This window comes from Canis lupus, chromosome 5 (genome assembly GCF_011100685.1).
Source record: "Canis lupus familiaris isolate Mischka breed German Shepherd chromosome 5, alternate assembly UU_Cfam_GSD_1.0, whole genome shotgun sequence".
NCBI lineage: Eukaryota > Metazoa > Chordata > Mammalia > Carnivora > Canidae > Canis > Canis lupus.
In genome coordinates, this window is record NC_049226.1 from 33,162,642 (window position 1) to 33,184,451 (window position 21,810).

Here is a 21,810-nt window from a genome sequence, read left to right on the forward strand (position 1 = left end):
AAATGAGACGCAGCCTGAAGACGATGGCTCCTGCGGGTCCCGCGGGTCTCCATGACCTCCCCACACCCTTCCCAGGTCCGAGCCGGAGGGTTGACGCTCTGCCCCGGCCGTCCCCCACACCTCGGGGGGCCAACCGGAGCGTTGAGTGGGTACGTGAGCTGACGCCCCATAGCCCCCGTCGACGGGGCCCTCTGCTGCGTGGGATCCGGTGCCAGAGCAGCACCCTCACCTGCTTCGGGGCCCCTGCACGCCGGGCGGGCTCCCCTCTCTGCGGGCGAGCCCGACGGCACCAGCCGCCCGGGGCCGAGGAGATGCTACAGGCAGGGCAAGGCCCTTCTGCCCGCAGGGGTGCCCCGCGCCAAGGGCTGGGGGTACCAGGGCAGGGGGCGGTCACTCTCCCTGCGCGCGCGCGGGCGCGCGCGCGCGCACACACACACACACGAAAGCGGGGCCACACCTCCCCCCAACCCTACATTTCATTCCACAAAGGCCGGGGTGGTTTGTTTTTCTCTCTTTGTATTAAAAAATAACAAGACACAATATCAAAAACACAAATGCCATCGGTAGAGGGTACAGCTGAGAACACCTGGGTCCCACCTGAGGGGCAGCACCAGGGACTCCATGGTCCACCAACCTCCCCCACCCTGGAGCAGCTAGGGGTTTGGACCGCTGGGTCCTGTTTGGGCCTCAGGCCCTCCTCCTCCCACCCAGGGAGGAGGTGAGAGAGAGCTGTCTCCCCCCAATAAATAAGTGCAGCCCCAACCCTCAGGGACCGGGACTGGGCTCAGCCGGGACTGGGCTCAGCCGGGACTTGGAGAGACCACTTCAGCAGCTTGTCAGCAACCTTGCCCAGGGGAAGGAAGGGCTCTTCACCAGAGGTGGGAAATGAGGCTTCTCTGGGCCGGGTTTATGAATCCCACCCTGTGCCCCCTCAGAAGCCCTGGCAGCCCCTGTACCCTGGGCTGCTGGCGGGGGTCCCGCCCCCTAAGTGGGAGAAGCCAGGCCAGTCTCCTATTGGTTGGTCCAGCCACATCCGAGTTCTGAGAGGTGGAACATGGGAGAAGGAAGCTTCTCATGCACTCTCGGAGGGGGCCCCCAAATGTGGTCTAACTGGTGCCATTTTCTGTGGCAGGTAAGGCTGGACTGGATGAGCTCCCCCCTTGTTCCTCCTCCTCCATTGCCAGGTCCTGAGAGCTGGAGACTCTGGCCCCAGCTTGAGCCTGGGCCTCTTCTCCGCCCTCACCCTCACCACCCCCACCCTCACCTCCACCCTCGCCTCCGCCCTCGCCTCCACCCTCCTCCATAGGCTCCAGTCCCAGTCCATCCAGTTCTGAGAAGAGGGGGTCATTGGGGTGGCCGGGGTCTTGGGTGCTACTACCGCAGTCCACGCAGGCCTTGGAGGGAGAAAGGGGAGAAGTCAGGAGGGATTCTCACTGCTCACCTGCCACCCCAGCTCCTCGTGTCCCCCAGCCCAGGAGCACTTCCCAGAATGTCCTCCCAAACAAATATACTCGTCTACACACATGCATGTGGGCCAACAAGATGGGAAAGTGTACTGTACCCTGTTATCTAGAACCCACCACAAGACAGTGTCCATCTGCATAGCGTTGGCCCAGAAAAGGTCTACAAAGACTCGTGTGGTTAAATGCTATCTAACCCTGCAGCAAACATCCTTCAGAATCAACCCCCCCCCCCCGCCCCCCGAGGACAAGGAGGGGATCAGCCCCCAGCCTCGATCCTATCGTCTCTCACCATCACATCGAGGGCCCGAGGCAGCTGACCCTTCCGGACCCAGGAGTGCACAGCACCCAGTTCCCTGCGCTGGTCCTCTGAAAACCGAGGCTGCTGCTTCTGCATGGCCCGCAGCCGCTCCCGATCCTGCTTCAGCACAGTGGCCATGTCCCTGCCCGGGGAGGGGGTTTGGACGGTAGAGGCTAGGAGCCAGGACCAGAGCCCACAAGGCTACTATTCTTCCCACCCATGCCTCCTGCCCTCAACCAGGGCTCAGGGAGTTCAGGGCTTCCAAGACCCAGGAAAATTTGTTCTGAAAGGAACTAATGGTGGGGCTCCGAGGAGCAGGGGGCAGGGCGGGAAGGCCTAGGGCAGAGCCAGCCCGGGAAAAGAACCCCCTAAATTCGGTGGGAAGTGAGGGTGGACTGGGAGGTGGACAGAGGGGGCCTCTAACACTCCTCACCTGGAGGGCACCTGGTAGGTCATCATGACACGCTGGTCAGCGTTGGCCATGAGCAGCCAGATGGGATCCTGGAGCACGTACTTTATGACCTGGTCCCCAGGCTCAGCCCTGGCCTGAGCAGCCCCTGCTTCAGCCTCTGAAGAGTCGATGCTGCCAAAGTACTTGCTCGTGTGGCTGCTCTGACTGCTGCCTGTGAAGCAAAGGGGGGGCAGCCACCAGAATCAAGCCACTGCACCCACCAGTGAGCCCTTGCTCAAGGCCATGTCTGCAGCCCCCCAGGCCTGCAGGAGGAGGGCCTGGCCTCCCGTTCCACTGCCCTGCCCTGAGGTGCAGGCGTTTGGGGAGGGAGAGGGGCACTCACGTGTGATGCTGGCTGAGGTGCTTCCTCCCTCATGGGAGCCTAAGCCAGACCCAGAGCCCAAGCCGGAGCCCAAGGAGCCCGAGGCAGCAGAGCCTGTGCCAGATCGAGAGTCCTCCTGCAGCAGCAACTCCAGCAGGTCACTGGAGCCGGACAGCGCGTCCTGGTTGGAGGACTCTGTCACCTCCACCTGGAGGGGGGTGGACAGGACAGGATCAAGAGATCAACACCAAGGCTTCCTTTGGCTGGGGGGGTGGTGGGAACACGGCTGGGCCCAGTGCTCCCTGTTCCCACCCCATGACAGCAAGGCCAGCTGGGGAAGAGCAGGGACGAGGTGCCGGACCCTTCCTAGGAGGCAGGAGTGCTCTCAGAAGCTACTGGGATGTCCTCGCCACCTGTCAGACAGGACTGTCCCCACTCCACAGATGAGGCAGTGGATTTCTGCCTCCTTCAGAAATTTAGCTGGGGTTTCCCACCCTACGACACCATCTTCTGGAGACTGAGACAGTGAGACACAGGACACAGGTCAGGGACATGTGCAAGGAGGAGGAAGAAGGAGGGAAGGGGGCTAAGTGGGAGCTGGTGAAAGGACACAGGGCAGGGGGTCAGTGCTCACCAGTCTGGCCTCTGGCTCAGCAGTCTCCTCACTGGGAGGCGGGGGCCCAGCACTACTCCCAGGGCCCCCCGCCGTGGCACCCCCCTCAACACGGGGGGGCTCCTCAAGCTGCAGCAGGTTTAGCTGGAGCGGGGAGCTGCATCTCGAGTTGAACAGAGGCGAGTCCGACCGGCGGGGAGGGCTGGGGGGTGGTGGGGGCAGGGACGGAGAAGGGGAGTGGGAGGCAGGGGTGGGAGGCCCTTCCGCAGGCGTCTGGGGGACCCCATAGGGGTAGCCAGACGGGGTAGGGAACAGATAGTTAGGAAGCACCAAGGCCACCATTGGGGTCACGAGCGGGGCAGGGAAGGCTGCAGGGGGCCCAGCTGTAGGGGCAGAGGCAAGAGACTGGGAGCCTCCCCGAGGGGAGAACACCGGGAGAGGGTAGGGCTGGACGACAGCCGGGAAGGGAGTAGTGGCAGGTGGGGGGGGCCAGGGGGCGGAGGGTGACACAGGTGGCGGGTGGGAGCCATAGCAGGGGGCTTCGGCCCGGGGGGTCTGGTGGTGGCGTGACCGCTTGGCTTTGGATCGGCAGTGGTGTCGGCGACCGGGGGGAGCAGGGCCATGGTGGCAGCCTGTGGGGAGAGACCAGGGTTATCAGCAAGGGCCTCAACCTGGCCGTCGGCATCCCTGCCACCCTCACTGCCCTGCCACTCCGACCAGGGTGAGGGCAGGAGAGGGCCCCAGGAAGAGCTCGGCCCCCGGGCCACACAGAACAAGGAGGGACCCTGGGGAAGGAGAGGGAACCTTCAGGGAAGAATCACAGGAGGCAGGGCCACGGGGATTTATTGCAAAAGGAGCCAGGAGAGGAAAAGTTACAGGTGGTGGGGAGCTGGGGGTGTACGGAAGACGGGGGCACGTCGGCCGATGGGAGGAAGCAGGGCGGGTCCGCGGATGAGGGGGCAGGCGGCTCCGGTCCATCCGCCAAACTCCCACAGCAATGCCAGCCTGGGCGCTCCTCCTGCCCGTCGAGGCCGCGCTCGGCCTAGCTCGAGCGATGAGGCGGGCGGGAAAGCCCAGTCCCAGGTCCTGTGTCCGCCTGCAGGGAGCCTCTCTCAGGCACCTGGAGGGCTGACATCCTGCCCTTGAAGCCCCAACCCCAGCGGGAGGTGTCCCAGCTCGCCTGGCCTGACTTCAACCAGGAGTCTCTATGGGTCTCTTAACCAGCGACAAGTTGGTCATAGGAGGGCGTCCTTTGGCCCCTGGCCCCAAACTCGGCTTAAAACTGCTTACCTGGAGCAGAGCAACTCTGCCTGCCTGTCTCAGTGCCAGCCCCCCTCAGGGCTGCCCTCCTCTGGCTGCAGCCCAGAACCCCAGCCTTGTGGGGAGAGGCCAGCTGGGGGCCTGTCCCTAAGCCCGGCCCTGGCAATGGAGGCAGCACAAGCCCAGGGCCCTGGAGCAGGACTGTCTCCCTCAAGCACCCCCTGGCCCCCGAGAGTCTGGTCCTAGACTGAGCAGAGGACAAGGCTCAGGGACATCCTGGATGGCTACCTCGCTCGCCAGGGGCCAGGGGGGCCGGGGAAGAGCTGTCGAACGCCCGCAGTCGGCCAAGGTCTCGGAAGCGGCTGAGGAAGGCCTGCTCCTCCTTCTGTGTGTGCAGGGACAGCACGGCCTTGGTCAGGCCCACTGGGCGGTAGGCATCTGGGGCAGGGTCAGGGGCTACCGTGGGGCTGGGGGCTGGGCTGGGGGCTGGGCCCGGAGCCAGGCCAGGCAGGTCCTCCATCATGATGATGTCTGAGAAAGGGGAGACAGGTCATTGGAATTACCTCAGGCATTCCTGCAGCCACACCACAGCCTCCCCTCAGTGGCCCAGCCAACCCCTGGCCACTGCCCCACGGCCAAGCCGGGGCCCAGGTGCATCTCTTGACCTCCTCCCCACTGAGGACCCGTTCTGGGCCCTCATTTCTGTGCAAAGTGGTCCTGAGCAAGAGAGAATAGAGTCCCCTCCAGTGACAGTGCCTTAGGGTGACACCTCCATGCCTCTCCTCTCTCCTCCAAAGGAAAGCTCACCACCCTTCACCCTTCCCTCACATGTATGATGATGCCCAAAGACCCTCTGGGAGTTTTCGACAGCCCTTACCCTCAAACACTGCAGGCACCTGACGCCTGAACCCCCCCCCATCCTAGGCTCTGTGTGCGAATTGACGCCAGGCCCATACCCGACTCCGGGGGCTTCTTGTCTCCCACATGGACGATGGTGGAGCTGAAGCTACACTGGCTGGTGACAGATACCACGCTCTCTGCCTTATTGGCCAGGGCGAGCGGGCTCAGGGCGCCTCCCACCACTGGCTCCTTCTGCAGGCTGGCCCCCTCCCCAGACAGCACTGCCGGTGGATCTGTGCAGAGAGATGGTGCCAGTTACCCCCAGGAGATCTGAAGAAGAAATCTGGCAGGGGTGGAGGGCATGGACAGGAGGCAGGAGTCTGCATATCTGAAGGCCCAGAGGGGGACAGGGTATAGGAAGGTGGGGGGCCCCAAAGGCAGATGTGTAGAGACACAGAGCCAGCAGGACAGGGCAGCAGGGGCAGGGCACACGCCAGGTCTTTACCTTTCTTGGTCCCCAAAGGGACTGGACCCGTCCTCTGCTTGTCATCGTCGGAGGCCGATGAGGTGGTGCAGGAGGAAGAGGAGGCACATTTACGCTTGGTCGTGCTAGGGATGTTACAGCTCTCCAGGTACCTGTGGGGCCGGCAGAGGAGGTGAGAGTGGGGCTAGAGGTGGGGTGAGCCAGGGCCCGAGTGGGGAGGTTTCACAGTGGCCTCACCTGAGGATGCTGTCCAGGCAGTTAATCTGCTGGTAGGAACAACTGGAGGCTTCTTTCCTTTCAGCCTCCTCAGGGGTCAAGGTGAGTGGGGCTGGGCCTGGAGCAGGGACCATCTCCAGTTCTGGGTCCGGGAACTGACCAGAAAGTGTCTTGGCCTTGAACATGCCTGTAGCTGGGCCAAGGACAGAGAAAACAGAGAGACAAGTTTGTCTGGGTTGGGGTGGAAGTCAGGGAACCTCCAGGTCTCACTCCTCACCCACACCCCAAACAACTCACCAGGGAGGCGGGGCCGGGGCATAGGCCGAGCACGGGACTCAATAAAAAGTTGCTGGCCCTGGTGCTTCACCAGATGCACATCCTTACAGATCTGCTGAAAGGTCACCTGTGCGACAGAGCAGGCCAGCATTGGGAGCGTCCAGCCAACATCAGAAGCCCAGGGCACAGAGTAGCGAGAGGTACCAGTGAGCAGGCGAGGAGGCCATGGTGAGAGCAGGACCAGAAGGAAAAGGCAGAGAGATGGGGCTGAGCTCCTCTGGGCCTGGCCATGATGGTTCTGAGAGCACCAGGGGAATGCAAGCCTGGAGGGTGGAGTGGAGGAGGGACACTCACCGGTGCAGGAGGCCCAGGCCCCTCGGCATCACCCCCGTTGCTATCACTGGAGGAGCCAGGGCTGAGGAGAGGGCCTGGGGAAGTGATGGGGCCCACTCCACAGAGCCCACTGGGACTGGGGCTGTGCACAGGCTGAGGCAGGAGGACAAACGGGTTAGATGGCTCAGCCCTGCTCCCCACCCCTACCTCATCTCCTCATTTCCAAGCCCCACCCCTCCACATTCACCTGTAATAGCAACCGGTGGATCTGCTCCGAGAGCTCCTGGATATCAGAGTCCAGAGACAGAGCCGGGCTAGGGGCCGGGGGAGTGAACACATCCTCATTCAGGGGTGCCCTGTGGGGTGGGGGAGGGTAAGCTGAGGCCTGCCCCCTCCTGCAGAGACGCAGCCCATGGAGCCAGCCCTGGGGCATGGCCCACTTACGTGCGTACTTTGTGGCGGCCCAAGACAAAGGCCACCTTACGGCTCCAAGGGTGCACGAAGCCGGCCCAACTGGTGTCCATGGTGACATACTCCCCATTGCGGGCGCAGAAACGGATAGGGGAGTGGTCGAAGGGCTGACCAGCCAACTGCAGGACTGTAGGGGTGGGAAATGAGGTGAGGTTCAGCAGGACGGAGGACCACCCCCTGGGGACCTGGGAGACCAAGGCCCCGAAAGATACAACCACAAGCATGGCCATCGAGAAGCCCTGCAGATAGCTGAGAAGGGAGAGCAGGAGAGAGAGAACTCACTCTTCTTATGGATGGCCAGCATGAGGGGTCGGTCCTCGGGATGCAAGAACAGGAGCACTGGAGCTCCCAAGAGGTCCTGGGGGAGGTAGCCCAGCAGTGGGGCAGCCCTGAAAAGGGAGGTGGCATCAGAGTGGCCATGGCCTCAGCCCTGGCCACCCCATTTTCTTCCAGGTCCTGAGCTCACCTTTCATCCACATCCTGGAAGAGGCAGCTGGGTGTATGCCGAGTGGTGAAGATCCTTTTGTCAGGGGGGATCCGGGGAGCTGAGGCACAGCAAACGTGGCCATTGGGTTCTCTCCAGAAGGGTCCAGCTTCCCTGCCCGCCCATGCCACCTAGGGCTCAAGCTGGCTGGCAATCCTCCCCACAGCTCAGCCCGGGGCTGTGTAGCCTACAAAGAGGGTCTGGAGAATTCCCCTACTCCACACCCAGAGTGAACCTGAAGATCAAAGCATACTCCTTTCCCAGCTCCTAGCTCCTGGTGCTCGTCCAATGTTCCCTCTAAAAACGGCCTCAAACCCTCTAAAAACGGCCTCAAACCTTCTTCCTTCCGGTACCTTCTCTGTCCCAAAATTCTGAAGGATGGAGACTTCACCCATAGCCCAGGGAAGTCACCCTGCCTCCTACTAGGCCAGGCCTGATGCCCACATACCTTCATAACCCGAGTGGATGCGCTCAGCGATGAGCAGGCAGCATGGCTGTGCAGGCGCCCCGTCTGAGACCCGGATCTTGGTCACATATGGCGTTAGGCGGAATGGCTGGTACCGAGGCCCTGAATCCCGGTCAGGACCTCCTCTACCAAGGGAGAGAAAGAGGCATTAGTGACTCTCCGTGGAGGGCCACCCACCCTTCACCTCAAGGCCACCGCCCACGCAGCAAAGAGGCAGGGAGCGGAGGGTGGGAGGGGTTCCGCTCCCACTTCCCCCAGCTACCTGATACGGCAGAAGACAGACTTCTCCTGGGTGAAGTCCTTGAGGCCCGAACCTGGAACAGACCAGAAAAGCACTAAGAATGACCCCTGCCAACCTCACCCTGGGCTGAAAAGCACCCAGCCAGGAAACGCTGGGGTCCCTGGGTCCCTCACAGCAGGAGCTTCCTGGGACTGCTGGTCCCTCCTCGCAGGCACTTGGGAGCCTCACCTGCTGAGGCCCCAGCACCCCAGGTGGGCAGGCGAGAGGGGGCAGTGGAACCATAGAAGACGCCCACGTCCTGGGGAGCCAGCAGCTCTGAGAAGCGGGTGCCCCGGAACACATCCCGCTTGCAGCGCAGCAGGACGCCTGCCTGCTCAGAAATGTAGACGATGCGGCCTGTCAGGAAGGAGACAGCCACGGAGAAGGTATCCTAGGCAGGAAAGTGAAGATGGAGGAAGATTCAGCAGCTATGCATGTGAGGAGGGTGGTGCATAAGGACAGAGAGGCCGGGCTGCGGCTCACCTGGTTGCGAAGCGTGTACTCAGACGTGACGTGCTCCAGCTCCTCCAAGGTGTAGACGGACATATCCATGGCACAAGGCTCACCCTCCTCCAGGCTCCACTGTTGGTAGTATTCCTGGTTGGCTGCGAGGTGAAGGCAGTGAGGTATTTAGTGCGGAGACTGCCCTAGTGCAGGAGCCCAGGACCTGGCATTGGCTTCCCCGGAAGCGCCACACTCACCCTGCACCTGCTTGACACAGGCCAGAGCATACTGTAGCGTGGCCAGGGTCCCAGAGCGGCCCTTGCCCCGGCGCTCTGGCGGCAGCCGAAGCTTGAGCTCCCGCAGAGCCGTCATAAGTTCCTTCTGGGTCCTTGCCCGAGCTGACTGTTCACTGCTGCAGGGCCCACAGGGAGGGAGGGGGGTAGAGACATTAGCCCCAGATCAGGGCACAGGCTCCCCACTCCCCCCACACTCTCCTCTGGCCCCCAAGCCCACGAACCTGCAGCCACTGGTAGACGGGTTGTCCTGCTCTGAGCTGGCACTCAGGAGGCTGTAGGCAATGGAACTGCTGGGTGGGGATGGACTCTGAGAGTTTGTGCTGGGGGAGAAGCAACAGACCCAAGATGAGAAAGTGGCCAACAGCATATGCCTATCCTCTAGCTCAGCTACTCCCCTACCCTGCAATATACATCCCTACACACCTCTTGCTGCTCTCAGTGGTCTCCAGCAGGGCGGAGTCCTTGCCATTGCCAGAAGAGGAGCTATGGGAGCTGCGCTGAGATGCTCCCCTGGACTCTGGCCCATTGGATTCATTGCCGCTGGAGCCATTGCTGTTGGCATCTGTGTCATCTGCCAGGCCAGGGCCAGGGCAAGACGGGTGCTGTAGAGGCCCAGGGGATGGGGCCCCTCCAGGGCAAAAGGACTCCCCTGGCCCTGGGTCCCCTCCCCCATCAGCCCCTTCTAGGGGGCCGCTCATGTCTGGGCCATGGGGAGGGCAGGAGGAAAACAGGGAAGGCAGAGAGGCCACCACGAGCACACAAGGGGGCCGGGCGGCCTGGCTGGGGGAGTGAGGTGAGAGGGTTGAGAAGTTCGATCACAGACAGCACCTGGACAGGGAGACCAAAGAAGGCAAGCTTGGAGAAAGGTGAGCAGCCGGGTTTCACCCAGACCTCCCCCGTGTGCCCCCGCGTCCCCGGAGACCCAGGCATCCCGCCGACAGGGAGCCTGGGCAAGTTCTGCTTCCCATGCGGGTAGGGGGGGCTGCTGCAGGTGGGAAGGGGCCTTTCTCGGGCCTTCCTCCATCCACGGCCCCTGCCACCGTGGCCCAGGAGAGCGGAGCCAAAGCCCGGGCGCTTTCTATCCCCAGATCCCCAGCAGGCCCCCACTCTGCCCGGACTGCGAGGCCTCGGGGCAGGGGGCAAGCCGGTCGCCTCCTATATTTAGGCCTCCGGGCTAATTTTATCCGGGGGCGGCACCACCCCCGCCGCACATGCGCACGGACTCGCGCGGCCCCACCACGCGCTTCCGCCGCCGCCGCGGTCGCCAAGGAAACCGACGTCAGCAGCTGAGCTCAGCGGTTGCTGGAGGGACCACGGGAGGGCGGGAGGGGCGACCCCTCCCCCATTTCCCGACGGAGCCGGGGATCGACCCACTCCCACGCTGGCGGGCGCGGCCGCGGGTCGCCCACCTCGAATGCACCCTCAGGCCCGGGAGGGCCCGGTGGCCACACGAAGAAGGGCAGCCCATCGGGTTTCCAGCGGCCGACCCTGGTCCCCAGGGCAAAACACAACTGCCACCGCCCTCGGCTCAAAGGCTCCTCCGCCCGGCGCTCGCCGGGATCCCGGCCATTCTGGTCAAGACGAGGCGACACCGGCCCCTGCTCGTTCTCCCGGCCCCCAGACCCCACGCCGGCACCCGCCATTGTCAGGGACACGGGAATCCTCTCTCCTCGGCCCTCTACTTTTACAGATTCCACCCCATCACCCCACCCCCATCCGAAGCGGACACACTGAGCTGTGAGCAGGGGCCACACCGCCGCCAGAGGGTAGTTCGTCCCCTACTCCTCGTCCAACCACACCCCCAACCCCCGGAGCATTTTCTGAGCGCCAGTAGAAAAAGGAAGGCTGTGGCCAGCAGCAGGAACTAGCGCCGGGAACGGGATGTTCCAGCCTGAACCAGGCTTACATCACGGCCGGCGCGGGGCCAGGGCCTGGAGGGGGGAGGGCGGGGAGCGCGGAAAGCCTGAAGGGGTCCCGGAGCCGGGGCAAAAGCAGGGACCCCCGAGTGACGAGAAAGGCGGCGGGGGTCTGCCTGCCGAGGTTCGGGTGTGGGTCCGGGCTCGCTGGGAGGAGAGGTCAAGGCCGGGGTTCAGGTAAGCGGATCAGGCGCGCGGACAGCCGATGCAGGGTTGCGAGGAACACCTCGGTTCCCGACGGCACAGAGGGGGTGGGCCGCGCCAGGGAAGGCGGATTGCCGGCACGCGGTCCGAGCGCCGGGGCCCAAAGCAGAGCCTGAGGCTGGAAACGGCGGCGGCCCGACTCGGCGCAGGAGACCGGCCCCGGGGGGGCCCTGGGGATGCCTACCTGGCCGCGCGAGCTCTCTCCGGCCTCCTGCCCGCCGCCGTTGCAGCCCTCCGCCGAGTGGAAGCTTCGCGGGGCCAGGAGGCGGGTTGCATAATGCCAGGCACTGCCCCTCATTGGCCTCCTGCCGCGGAGCCGCAGGCCCCGCCCCCGATTGGCTGGGGATCCCGTCCCGGCGCCTGATTGGCTACTGGCCCCTACTGAGGTCAGGGCTGTGTCACACACACGGGCGCACGTGGACCTGGGTGCTGGCGCTGGGCTGAAGGGCCCCAGACACCACCACGCAGCCAACGGGCTTAGAACGCCTTGCACAGTGAATAACGGGAGGGAGGGAAGGAGGGAGGGAAGGAGGGAGGGAGGGAGGGAGGGAGGAAGGGAGGGAGGAAGGGAGGGAGGGGTCGGGAGGTAAGCTGCCCTTCAGGGGAATCGCCGGGCTGCGGTGGGTGCTTAAGAGAAGTCCACTCCCTGGACTGTACAGCCCTGCAGAACAGGACACCTTGGCCTTGCCAGAGGTGGGGGAAAGGAACGCAGACCCTGGGGGTGGGCCAGGCTGGATGAGATGGCTGGTCCCTGGGAGGACAGGTGAGAGGGGGTGGGGCACACAGAAACCCAGCTTGGCCTCTCCTGGGTTCCTCCGTCCACCCTTGTCATCACAATAAAGCCATTTTATCCAGCCTCTTCCTCTGAGACTTCAGATCCTGTGGACAGCCACGACGATAGCAATTGAGAGTTCCCATGTGATAGGGGGTGGAGTGCAGGGGAGGACAAAAGGGACAGCCAGGGTCCTTAAAGGCTGTGAAAGGAAACAATGCCAGGTGCTTCCGTACCCAATGACAGTTGCTGCTTCTCTCCTGAGGATGCAGCCACCCACAGTCAGGACTGCCCCAAAGTGGGGGCCAGGAAGCCAGGACTACAGGGAAACAAAGGGAGTGGCCAAGGGAAGAGAGCAAGTGGGACCCTAGAGAGACACAGGTGGGCGGCAAGGGCTTCAGATCCCCACCACTGGGACAATAGAAAGCCGAGGACCTCATCTGTCACCTCACTGTATTCCCCAGTACCCAGGACACAGCCTGATGTAGCACCATAGGTGATCAATAAATACAGTGACTTTGTTGTAAACAAGGATAGATTGAGGGAGGACAAGGGGTCTCAGCGATGGAGCAGGAGCTGGAAAGCATGCTTTCTGTAAAGGGGAGGGGGACAGAACACTGAGTCCTGATTTGGGGAAATAAAGTGCCAGGATGAGCTGGGGAACAACCGCAGTGACACACTGTTCCATCCAAGACGGCCATGAGTAGTGCCTCCCAGGGCTCCCTGTTACTGTGGGTGGCAATTGAAGAGGTCCCCAAGCTGACGCTGACATAATCAGATGGGGGTGCACTCCCTCACTGTCACGTGGCCTAAGCTCTCCTTAACAGTGGCCATCCCTGTGGAGGGGGCAAGGGGAGGGCTCTGTGCAAAAGATGGGGCACAGCGGGGTCATAAAACAACCCAGAAAAACCAAAGCCAGGAAACACAGTAAACAAAGGACTCAGGAGTCTGGTTCTTCAGTGTCATCTCCTTGGAAATGTCCCCCCAACTCCTAAACTGTGGCCCGGTCCCTTGTCTCATGTGCAGACACCTCTCCTCTGGAAACCCGGTTTTCCTTGCTCCCCGGCTCTCCTCCGGGGTATGGGTGTGATCTCCGCATAAACGGGCAGCCCGGGCTCTCCTACCCCCACCTCCACGTCTGTGTTCTGCGTAGACAAAGGGGTCCAGCGCTCCCGCAGCCACCCCACCAGTTCCCAAGGCCCCGGCTGTCCTGCCTCCCAGTCCCCACAGTAACCAGGCCCTGCTGCCGTCAATGGAGGAGAGGGGGCGGGAGGGAGCGGTGACGTCAAAGCGGAGGAAGAGGGCGGAGCAAGTCAGCCGGGGAATGTGGGACGGGGAGGCTGGAGAGGCAGCGGTTTGGGAGGCGGCCAGCCCGAGAGGGCGGCGGCCAGCGCACTTGGGAACATCGTGTTCTCTTGGCCGGCGGCCCAGGACATGCACCCAGCCTGGGCGCCTCCCCCAACCGAAGACAGCCGTCCTGTCCCAAAGCCAGGGATTCCTGGAGAGAGGATTAGGAGGAAGGGGTCCCCCGCCCCCGCCCCTGCGCCTGGCTCTCCTCTCGAGATTCGCAGCCGCCCTCCCCTCGGCCTGTTCTCGCAGCTCCTGGCACTGGCTTCCCCCCCCTGCCAAACTGTACACATCTGCTGGCCGTATCCCAAAGAGCTGGGGCGGAGACGCTGGAGGCCCAGGTTCTGCGAGAGAACACGCACCTTTGCTCCTTCCCAGAGGCCCCCTCGGAGCTGGAATCTCTTGTTACTATGGCAGCAAAGAGAGGGGAGGAGGGGCGCGGAGAAGAATGGGTGTAGGATGAGGAAAACGAACTGGGACAGAGCAAGTGGCCCAGGTCGGGGCCTGGATCCTGGGAGAGGGTTTGGGTTGGTGCCTGACCAACAGAAGGCCAAGAGGGAAATGAGGAGGGAGTCACCAAAATTTGTAGAAAAACTTGAGAATGAGAATAGTTCCCAACCACAGCATTCCTGTCACTGTTGTTTTGAGATCCTATAGGCTTTTTTGTTTTTTGGGTTTTGGTTTTTTAGCTAAAAGCCAAACAAAAACATTAGGCCATGCCCCAGGCATTGCACTAAACACCATACGTCTATTATCTTATTTAATCCCCAGAACAACCCTGGGTGATGGGGATTACCCTCATTCCACAGAACCAACTAAGGCTCAGAAGTTACTGAATTTGCCTCACAATGTGTTCTCGGCTGTTAAGAAATGGAGCCCACGGTTAAGCTCTGAGCTCTGATGATGGCTTGTCATTCTGGCATCTTACCTTTTGGGCACCTGTGCGGTGATTCCCAGCATTTGGGGGATCAGCACTTCTCTAATATACAGCCGATTCTAAGTTTGGTGCCTAGAACATAGATCTACCCAGCCCCTTCTCTCCCAGAGCCTGGTCTCAGACATCCAGTCTGCACTCCCCACATGCGCCCCCGATCATCTTAGCCCCAGTTTTCACACGCTCACAAAGTCCTTGTGATCACCCCAGCAGCCACTGAACCCAGGGATTTCCTAGGGGCCCCACCGGCTCACTCTTCCACCCAACCCCGGGTCACCATGCCACAGGTCCGGCTGTTTGTACAGAAAGCAAAGCTATACGGAGAGGTTGGAGCCTCCTGGCGTCCAGGGGCTCAGGAAGACACATGCACAGACAATCCGCACAACCCTGCCCTCCCTCTCAGGACAGTAGCTACTCCACCTTTACTCCCAGGGAGGGCTCTAAGGTGGGCCTCTGGAGCCCCTCCGCTCTACGCAGGAGAACGATATCCAGATCCGCGACGGATGCGACGGGCTCAGGATCACACACATCATCTCACCACCCTTTCTCGAATCACCATGTCAACCCTTTGGTACCCTCCGACCTGCCCTACCAGGGCCTCCCTCCAGCCTCAGAACCCCTGTGTCTTTTAAGTGCTTAGGGTGCCTATCTAAACAGTAGCCAAGGGCTGGAACGGCTCCCACGCACTGTCAGGGACCCCGGGGGTAGGGGTCTCGGCTCCCTCGGGTAGCTGAGGGCTTCCGAGCCCACCTTCCCAGGACCCCCTGGGCCAGTCGGGGTTGAGGGTGGGGAGTGGTCCAGGCACCTAGAGCAGTGAGGGATCTGTCAGACGTCGGAGACTCCCGCCCTCGTCCCTGCGGAGCTGAGCCTAGGGTCCCATGCCCCACGATCCTCAGAGCTCCCCCCGCGGCGATCTTGCATTCGATCGACCCCCCGTCCCACTCCATTGATACCGCCCCCATCTGGACGCAGCACTCGGGAGAAGCACACACGGCCGCTGCTCGTCTCCTCCCACCCGCGAGCACTCACCCTGGCGCGCAAGCAGAGGCCACGGCTTCTTCCCCTGCCGAACCGAGGCGCCGGGACAGGCTTCCCCCCACCCCAGGCCCGCCCACTCGCCACGCGGCCACGCCCCTCGAGCTCATTGGCCCGGGGGCCCCGACCCATGCCCCGCGCCGCGTGCGGCCGCCCGGCCCCCGCGCAGCCGCCATTGGCGCCCGTGGCCGCCGTCATCTGCTCATTGGTCAGCTTGCCCGCCCGCAGCGACAGCTCCACGTGCGAGAGGGGCCGCCCCGGCGCGTTGATTGGGAGCCTGGCCGAAAGTCACGCCTCCATCCACTTCAGAAGTTCTTATTGGCTGTGGCCCATCCTCCGACCTGCCTGTCCCGCCCTCCAAAGTTTCTCATAGGCCGGGAGGTCTCGGAGCTGTAGAGGACACGTGCCGGCAGTCTCACGCGGCAACTTGTTTACCTGGAAGCTGGGGATTTTCCTTGACGACACTCTAACCAGAGCCCGCGGAGTGTGCGCAGGCGCAGCGAATGTGACCTGCACGCAAGCGCCGATGTGAGCGGCGGTGGCGTGGTTGGGGAGCTTTGGGCCGAGACCCAGGCGAGCCGACCCGGGCGTAACCGGGGCGCCCCCCCGCGCTGGGTCTCCGGCCCTGTGTCTCTAAGGCCCCGTGAAGCTGGAAGGGGCCGGCCTAACTGTGGAGCAGCCTTCAGACCTCAGCGCTCCGTGATGATGATGATGATGATGATGATGATGATGGCGGCTGCCCCCCGGGTCGTTCTCTGTGGACCAAGCTAGGCGCCTGTCACAAGCCCAGAGGCCGTCCCACTACTACTCCGCCCCACAAAGGAGCCTGGGCTCCAGAGAGGTTGCATAATCTGTCTGGATTAACACTCCAGTCAGGGATCAGGCCGCAGTTTAAAGCCAGGTCCCTGACACTGTAAAGGGGCGGGTCCGGGGCAGCAGGGAAACCTCCGTAGATGCAGTACGCGAGCGCCCTGAGCACCGTGAGGAACGTAGTCCTCGTTGAACGAGGCTTTTAGGACGGCGTAGTTTTAAGATCACCTGGGACCCTTAGAACGTTTATTTGTTTTTTTTTTTTTTAAGATTTCCTGTTATTTGAGAGAGCACAAGGGGTGGGCAGAGAGAAGCAGCCTCCTTGCTGAGCAGGGAGCCCAATGGGGGGCGGGGGGAGTGTCTCGATCCCAGGACCCTTAATGGACCGAGCCACCCAGGCGCCTCTAGACCTTTTTTTTTTTTTTTTTAAGATTTTTATTTATTTATTCATGAGACACAGGGAGAGAGGCAGAGACACAGGCAGAGGGAGAAGCCGGCTCCATGCAGGGAGCCCAACGTTGGACTTAGATCCTGGGTCTCCAGGATCACGCCCTGGGCCAAAGGCAGGCGCTAAACCACTGAGCCACCCAGGGCTGCCCTGCTCTGTTATTTGTTAACCCCTCCAGGATGCCAGCCCTGTGAGAGGCACCAAGGGGAGGGGACGTTTGCAGAAGTTGGCCATCTACTTCAGGCCTAGGAATAAATGACCCCGGGAGCAACTGCAGAGCATCTGGGAATTAAATCAAGGGGTAGAGAGGGAGCCATAAAGCGCAAGAGCATGCCTCCAGAGAAGAGAAACCAGGGAAGTTGGGAAGCTGGAGTCTCAAGGTTCACCAGGCTGACCCTGGCAATCGACAACACTTCCTCCAGCAGCGCCTGATGCCCACCCGTGGCCACTATGGGAATCACACTTGGCTCTGCCCAAGGTCAGGCCCTCCAGCAAAGCTCAGTCCATTTCGAATGTATCTTCTCAACTTTCCTGTTAGACCTGCAGATCCTGTACCCTTCCCACTGGTTAAGAAAAGGTCTCAGCACACACACTAACTGGTTACTCATTACACATTTATTGTACATTTTCACAATCTGGATGCGTCACAGAATTGGGGGCATGGGGGGAGGGAGGGAGGGAGGGGGGGGCAGGGGACACTGGGATAATATGGGGGGGTATAGAACACAGCACCCCCACCCCCAGCATCTCTCCCTACCCTTTCACACCACAGCTTAGATCTCCCTGCTCCCCCTCCATACAGAAACCTTGAGTGTGGGGGGAAGAAAGAGTTTGGGGGGGTCCCCTCCAGGTTAAGGGACTGCACCCTCAGACCCCTAAAATTGTGCCATTTAAAGACATTAGACCCTTCCTCTATCACTTCACCTAAGGAGAAGACAACTCTCTGGGCTCAACTGCCCTGGAGAGGGGCGAGAATCCCCATCTTCCAGCAAGTCCCATACACACATTGGCAGTGACTAGTACCCCCGCCCTGAATTCAGGGGGGCAGTCAGAGGAGCTGGGCAGTGATGGGAGCAACACCCCCTCAAATTGGGGAGGGGAGTTTTCAGTCCAACCCCCAGCAAGGGTGGGGCCAGATTTCAGGCAGGAATTGGGGGGATTCTCTGCCCTGCCCCACTCCTCCCCAAGGCAGTGATGACCCCCCACACACTGGCAGCCATCTCTCCCAAAGAGTCAGATTGTGGCCAACCCCCAAACTCTCCTGATGGGAGGAGGAGGAGGCAGATCAGGAGGATGGGAGGGAGGGAGACCCCATGGGAATGTCGGTTGAGTGCCCCACATGAAAACTGGGGAGCAGGAATGTGGGGAGAGACTCCAAGTGGCAAAACTATTGGTCCATCATGACACACTGAACTCCAAGACACTTACACACCAGCTGGGGGATGGGGGAGGAAGGGACAAGAGGTTTGGGAAATGGGGATAGGGAGGCAAACCAGACTAGAGGGGCCAGGAGGGGGTGATTCTGGGGGGCCGGAAGGGCCTGGCTCCCCAAAAGCCCAGGCTCCCACCACCTGCAAGTAATGTCATGCAAATGAAAGACTGATACAAGGACCGTGGGGACTAACTCCTCAGTAAAAAAGAAACACGGGTTCAAAGAATGAAGAGTAATGGAACAAAAAAAGAGGAAACCAAAAGGGATGTCAGTATGTAAATGAATGCTAATTAACATGCTGGAAGCTCCCAGAAGACCTTGGGATTCTTAGGACCAAGTGGGGCCAGTCTCAGGGCCTCCCAAAGATGCAAAGATGCACCCAGGGAGGCCTGGACAGTTGCTTTTTTTTTTTTTTTTTTTTTCGTTTTTTCTTTTTTTTTCCTTTTTTTTTTTCTTTTTTTTGTAGGTAGTGGAGGTATGGGGAAGGCCAGGGTAGGAGGAAGGATCTGCTAAATCCAAGGGAAGGAAAAGAGGAAGAGGGACTATTGCATAGCAGATGCAAATGAAGGGATTCAGGGCTGGTCAGGAAGAGACAGAAGGGGAAGGAGGAAAAGAGAAAAGAGATGGGAACCTCAGGAAGGGGTGTTAAGGACAACCGGAAAAATCTTCTAGTAATAAAACTACAAACAGACCAAATATATATAATATTATATATGTATAAATAACAGCTGGCTATTTACAGGGGTGCACACACACGGGGACACACACACGCGGATCCAGGGGAGGGGGCTGGAAGATATGGCTGAGAGGTGGAGGAGCTGCTGGGGATGGGGTGGGGGGAGATGGGGAGAGGCCCTTCTCTGGGCAGGGCGGGCTCCTCAGGGGTTTAAGAGCTGAAGTAAACTGTAGAGAGGGAAAGAGAAGGAAGGAGAGAGGGGGAGAAAGAAAGAGAGAGAAAGCAGTGTATCAGGCCTGGCCCTGCTCCCAGCCTCCCCACTCCCCAGCCCTCTTGGCCTTAGGTTCTCCATCTGTAAAGCAACAGACTGGGCTGGTAGGTTCCAAGGTCTCTACAACTCCACAGTATGGCCTTGGGGCCACAGACTCCAATCATCTATCTGTGTGTCTGGCCCACAAGCTCTCAAACAGTAGGGTGTTTGGCTTCCTAGCCATGTCTCAAGCCCCTGGGCCTCACCTGCTCTCCCACTTCCCAATTCCAGGGTTCCCAGACTAGGTTTAGGCCCAAAAAGGATCCTCAAGGGAGCAGTGCTGATCCACCAGCTTTCCTGTTTCCAAAAATCTTAACAAGAATTGCCTAGAACCAAACAAAGTGCAGCAAGGTTTGGGGCTCTAGATGAATCAGAGCTGCACTGCCAGCTATATATACTTTCTGCTGAATAGTACAAACTAGGTTAATGACCTTCAAGACCTAGAAGGGGAAACCCCTCCAGAGAAAGGGCCCTAGCCAATCCTGCCCTACTCACCGATGATGATGATGAGGATGATGGCGCAAATCACTCCCAAGATGATCATCATCTGGGGGCGAGAAAGGGGGGAGGGTCAGTGATACAGACCGTGACACCCTCGTCACCCACCAGTTCTCATGCCAGCCCTCTTGCGTGCCTCCACCCTTACCTTGAGGTTTTTCCACCAGTATTTGCGCTTGAGCTTGGCTGCGCTTGTTTCAAACTGGGAGGCCCCTGCCTGGAGTGCATCTGCACGGTCGTCCAGCTCGGACAGCTTCTGGTCCCGCTCCAGGACCTTGTCCACATTCACCCTCATGATGTCCACCACCTGAAGGAGGGGCCCACGAGGCAGGGGGTGTGCCAAGGCCGCCTCAGTGAGGGCACAGTCCTCAACCATGCACCCACAGAGTGAACATGCACCCCGATGCTGCCCGGCTAACATGCCAAGGACACACAGAGAACATCCCTAGCACACCTGGGGACATGTAAGGAGCACACATCAGGGGCATGCTGACAGCCAGACAAGACATCTCAGATGTCAGAGCAGCACCCTCTAAGCAGCCTGTGCGTCGCCAGACCACACCTGCCGGGACCCAAACTCCCCAGCCCATCAAGGTTGACTAACACCCCAGGCCGTTCCAAATGCAAGCTGAGCTGGGCAGGGGCAGGGTACGTCTTTGTCCCTAAACTCATAAACTCAGCATCTCCAACACAGGATGCCCCCTCCCCACCGGTGCCAACCGTCGGGGTCCTTCCCGCCGCCTGACACCCCCCACACTCACCTCATCCACCTGGGCCTGGGTCTGCTGCAGTCTCCTGTTACTGGTGAGGTTTGGAGGGGGCGCCGGGGGGCCTCCCTCCCCAGCCGGGGCGGCAGGGGGGGCGGTGGCAGCGGTAGCCGACCTGAGGGGCAGGGACGGAGTAAGACCCGAGGCCTGGAGCCGCCGGCCCCGCGGCCAGGGCTCCGCCCATCCTCCTGTCCATCCATCCGTCCCTCCCTTTCTCCTTCCCCGGAGGAAGGCCACCGAGGGGAGCCCTGCGCGGCGTCCGGCCCCACGGCCGCCCAGCTGCGTGACCTTGAGTCAGGCCCCCTCCCCCCTCCTGAGGGGGCCTCAGTTTCCCCGTCCGTCAAATGAGGGCGACCTCCAAGACAAGGTGCGGGGTCGACCCGCAATGACGGGCGGCGGCGAGGCCAGGGGCGGCGGACGGCGGGCCCGCTCCCTCCCGCGGCCTCCGCCCGCGCGGCCAGCCCGGGACGCGGCGCTCTCTGCAGCCGCCCGCGCGCAGTCACGGGCGCCGGCCTGGCCTCGGGGCGCCGGCCGAACCCCGGGCGCTCCCCGGACCGGCTCCCAAGGGCGGCGGCCGGCGCGGGCAGGCCCGGTGCGGGCGCGGGCGGCCGACTCACATGGCGGGGGCGGCAGGCGGACGGCTCGGCGGCGGCGGCGGCGGCGGCGGCGGCGGCGGCGGCGGCTCGCGCTGGCTCCGACTGGCGCTGGCTGCCCGGGACGGGAAGATGGCGGCCGCACGTCACCCACATCCGGGCACTGCGGGCGGGGGCGGGGCGCGGCGGGCGCGGGGCGGTGGGGGCGGGGCGCGGCGGGGCGGCCCCCCACCTGCCGCAGCTTGGGGAGCCGCGATCCCCGCGCATCCGGCCGCAGCCCTCACGGCAGCCCCACGCCTCTCCGTCCCCCGCCTCCGGCCTCGAGGGTGCCCGTGAGCCCCAGGCTACGTCCGCCCGCACCCGCGAAACCCGCAAACCAGTGCGCACCCCCCACACACCGCGAGGCCTCGGCCTGCGCGCTGGCGACCGGCTCCAGCGTTTGCAGCCGGCTGGGTGGGCCGTGGGAAGGGGCAGGTGCAGGTTGCCGGGCCCCCTGCTGCTGCGGTGGGCCAGCGGCGGCGGGAGCTGGGGCCCTCCCCCCCCCTCCGCCAGCCCTGCAGGTGGACAGCTCAGGGGAGGCCTGGCGGGCTTGGGGCCCCGGCCGCTGAGTTCGGCTGTGAAGGAAAGCAGAAGAGGCAGGCCGCCCCCGCCCCCACCAAGCCACTGCAGGGTGTGTGAGCTCCTCACAACCCAACCGGGGCGCAGACCAGAGGTGCTTGACCGAGGTAGGGCAAGGTTAAGGCCGACGGAGGAGGGCACTAGGCTGTCCCATGCGGCTGCTTCACGTGGTGGCCGTGGTGGCTGCGGACCCGGCCAAAACCCAGCTCTGCCCCAGAGTTGGGGCCGCTCCCAGGTAACAGAGGAGAGCTCAGCTTCTGATCCCAGACTGCGACAGAAAGGGGGTTTTGGGGGTTTTCTCTTCGTTCTGTTTTTCTTCTTCAAGGGGAAAGACAGTAGGCAAGGGCTGCCTACCCCCTGCAGTAGCCAGGTACAAGGTACTACTTTACATGTGCATTAGCCTCATAGGTGTGACCTTGGCCAGTTCCTGTCCTATCTCTGGACTCCACGTGT

At 61.8% G+C, this 21,810-nt stretch overlaps 2 protein-coding genes across 3 annotated transcripts; both read right to left on the reverse strand.

The window, feature by feature from the left end:
- Positions 1 to 496: 496 nt before the first annotated feature.
- Positions 497 to 15,298, reverse strand: PER1 (period circadian regulator 1). Of its 2 annotated transcripts, none has more exons than XM_038536803.1 (23): positions 15,200 to 15,298; positions 9,421 to 9,825; positions 9,219 to 9,317; positions 8,959 to 9,113; positions 8,741 to 8,862; positions 8,447 to 8,648; positions 8,240 to 8,291; positions 7,960 to 8,102; positions 7,494 to 7,572; positions 7,310 to 7,416; positions 7,001 to 7,154; positions 6,804 to 6,912; positions 6,578 to 6,709; positions 6,245 to 6,350; positions 5,969 to 6,140; positions 5,753 to 5,883; positions 5,364 to 5,540; positions 4,696 to 4,938; positions 3,169 to 3,779; positions 2,556 to 2,742; positions 2,195 to 2,384; positions 1,753 to 1,903; positions 497 to 1,394 (listed from the first exon to the last, which is right to left on the reverse strand). In XM_038536803.1, exons 2-23 carry the CDS (start codon positions 9,693 to 9,695, stop codon positions 1,107 to 1,109), a joined length of 3,885 nt encoding a protein of 1,294 aa, XP_038392731.1. In that variant the 5' UTR covers positions 9,696 to 9,825; positions 15,200 to 15,298; the 3' UTR covers positions 497 to 1,106. The 2 variants fall into 2 exon arrangements, with proteins under 2 accessions (XP_038392731.1, XP_038392729.1); XM_038536801.1 differs by lacking the exon at positions 15,200 to 15,298 and adding an exon at positions 11,302 to 11,456.
- A 2,998-nt stretch (positions 15,299 to 18,296) lies between these two features.
- On the reverse strand, positions 18,297 to 20,809 carry VAMP2 (vesicle associated membrane protein 2). Its single transcript, XM_038536804.1, has 5 exons — positions 20,764 to 20,809; positions 20,141 to 20,261; positions 19,528 to 19,686; positions 19,377 to 19,428; positions 18,297 to 18,798 (listed from the first exon to the last, which is right to left on the reverse strand). Coding segments are annotated over exons 1-5 (351 nt in total). The 5' UTR covers positions 20,766 to 20,809; the 3' UTR covers positions 18,297 to 18,781.
- Positions 20,810 to 21,810: the final 1,001 nt, after the last annotated feature.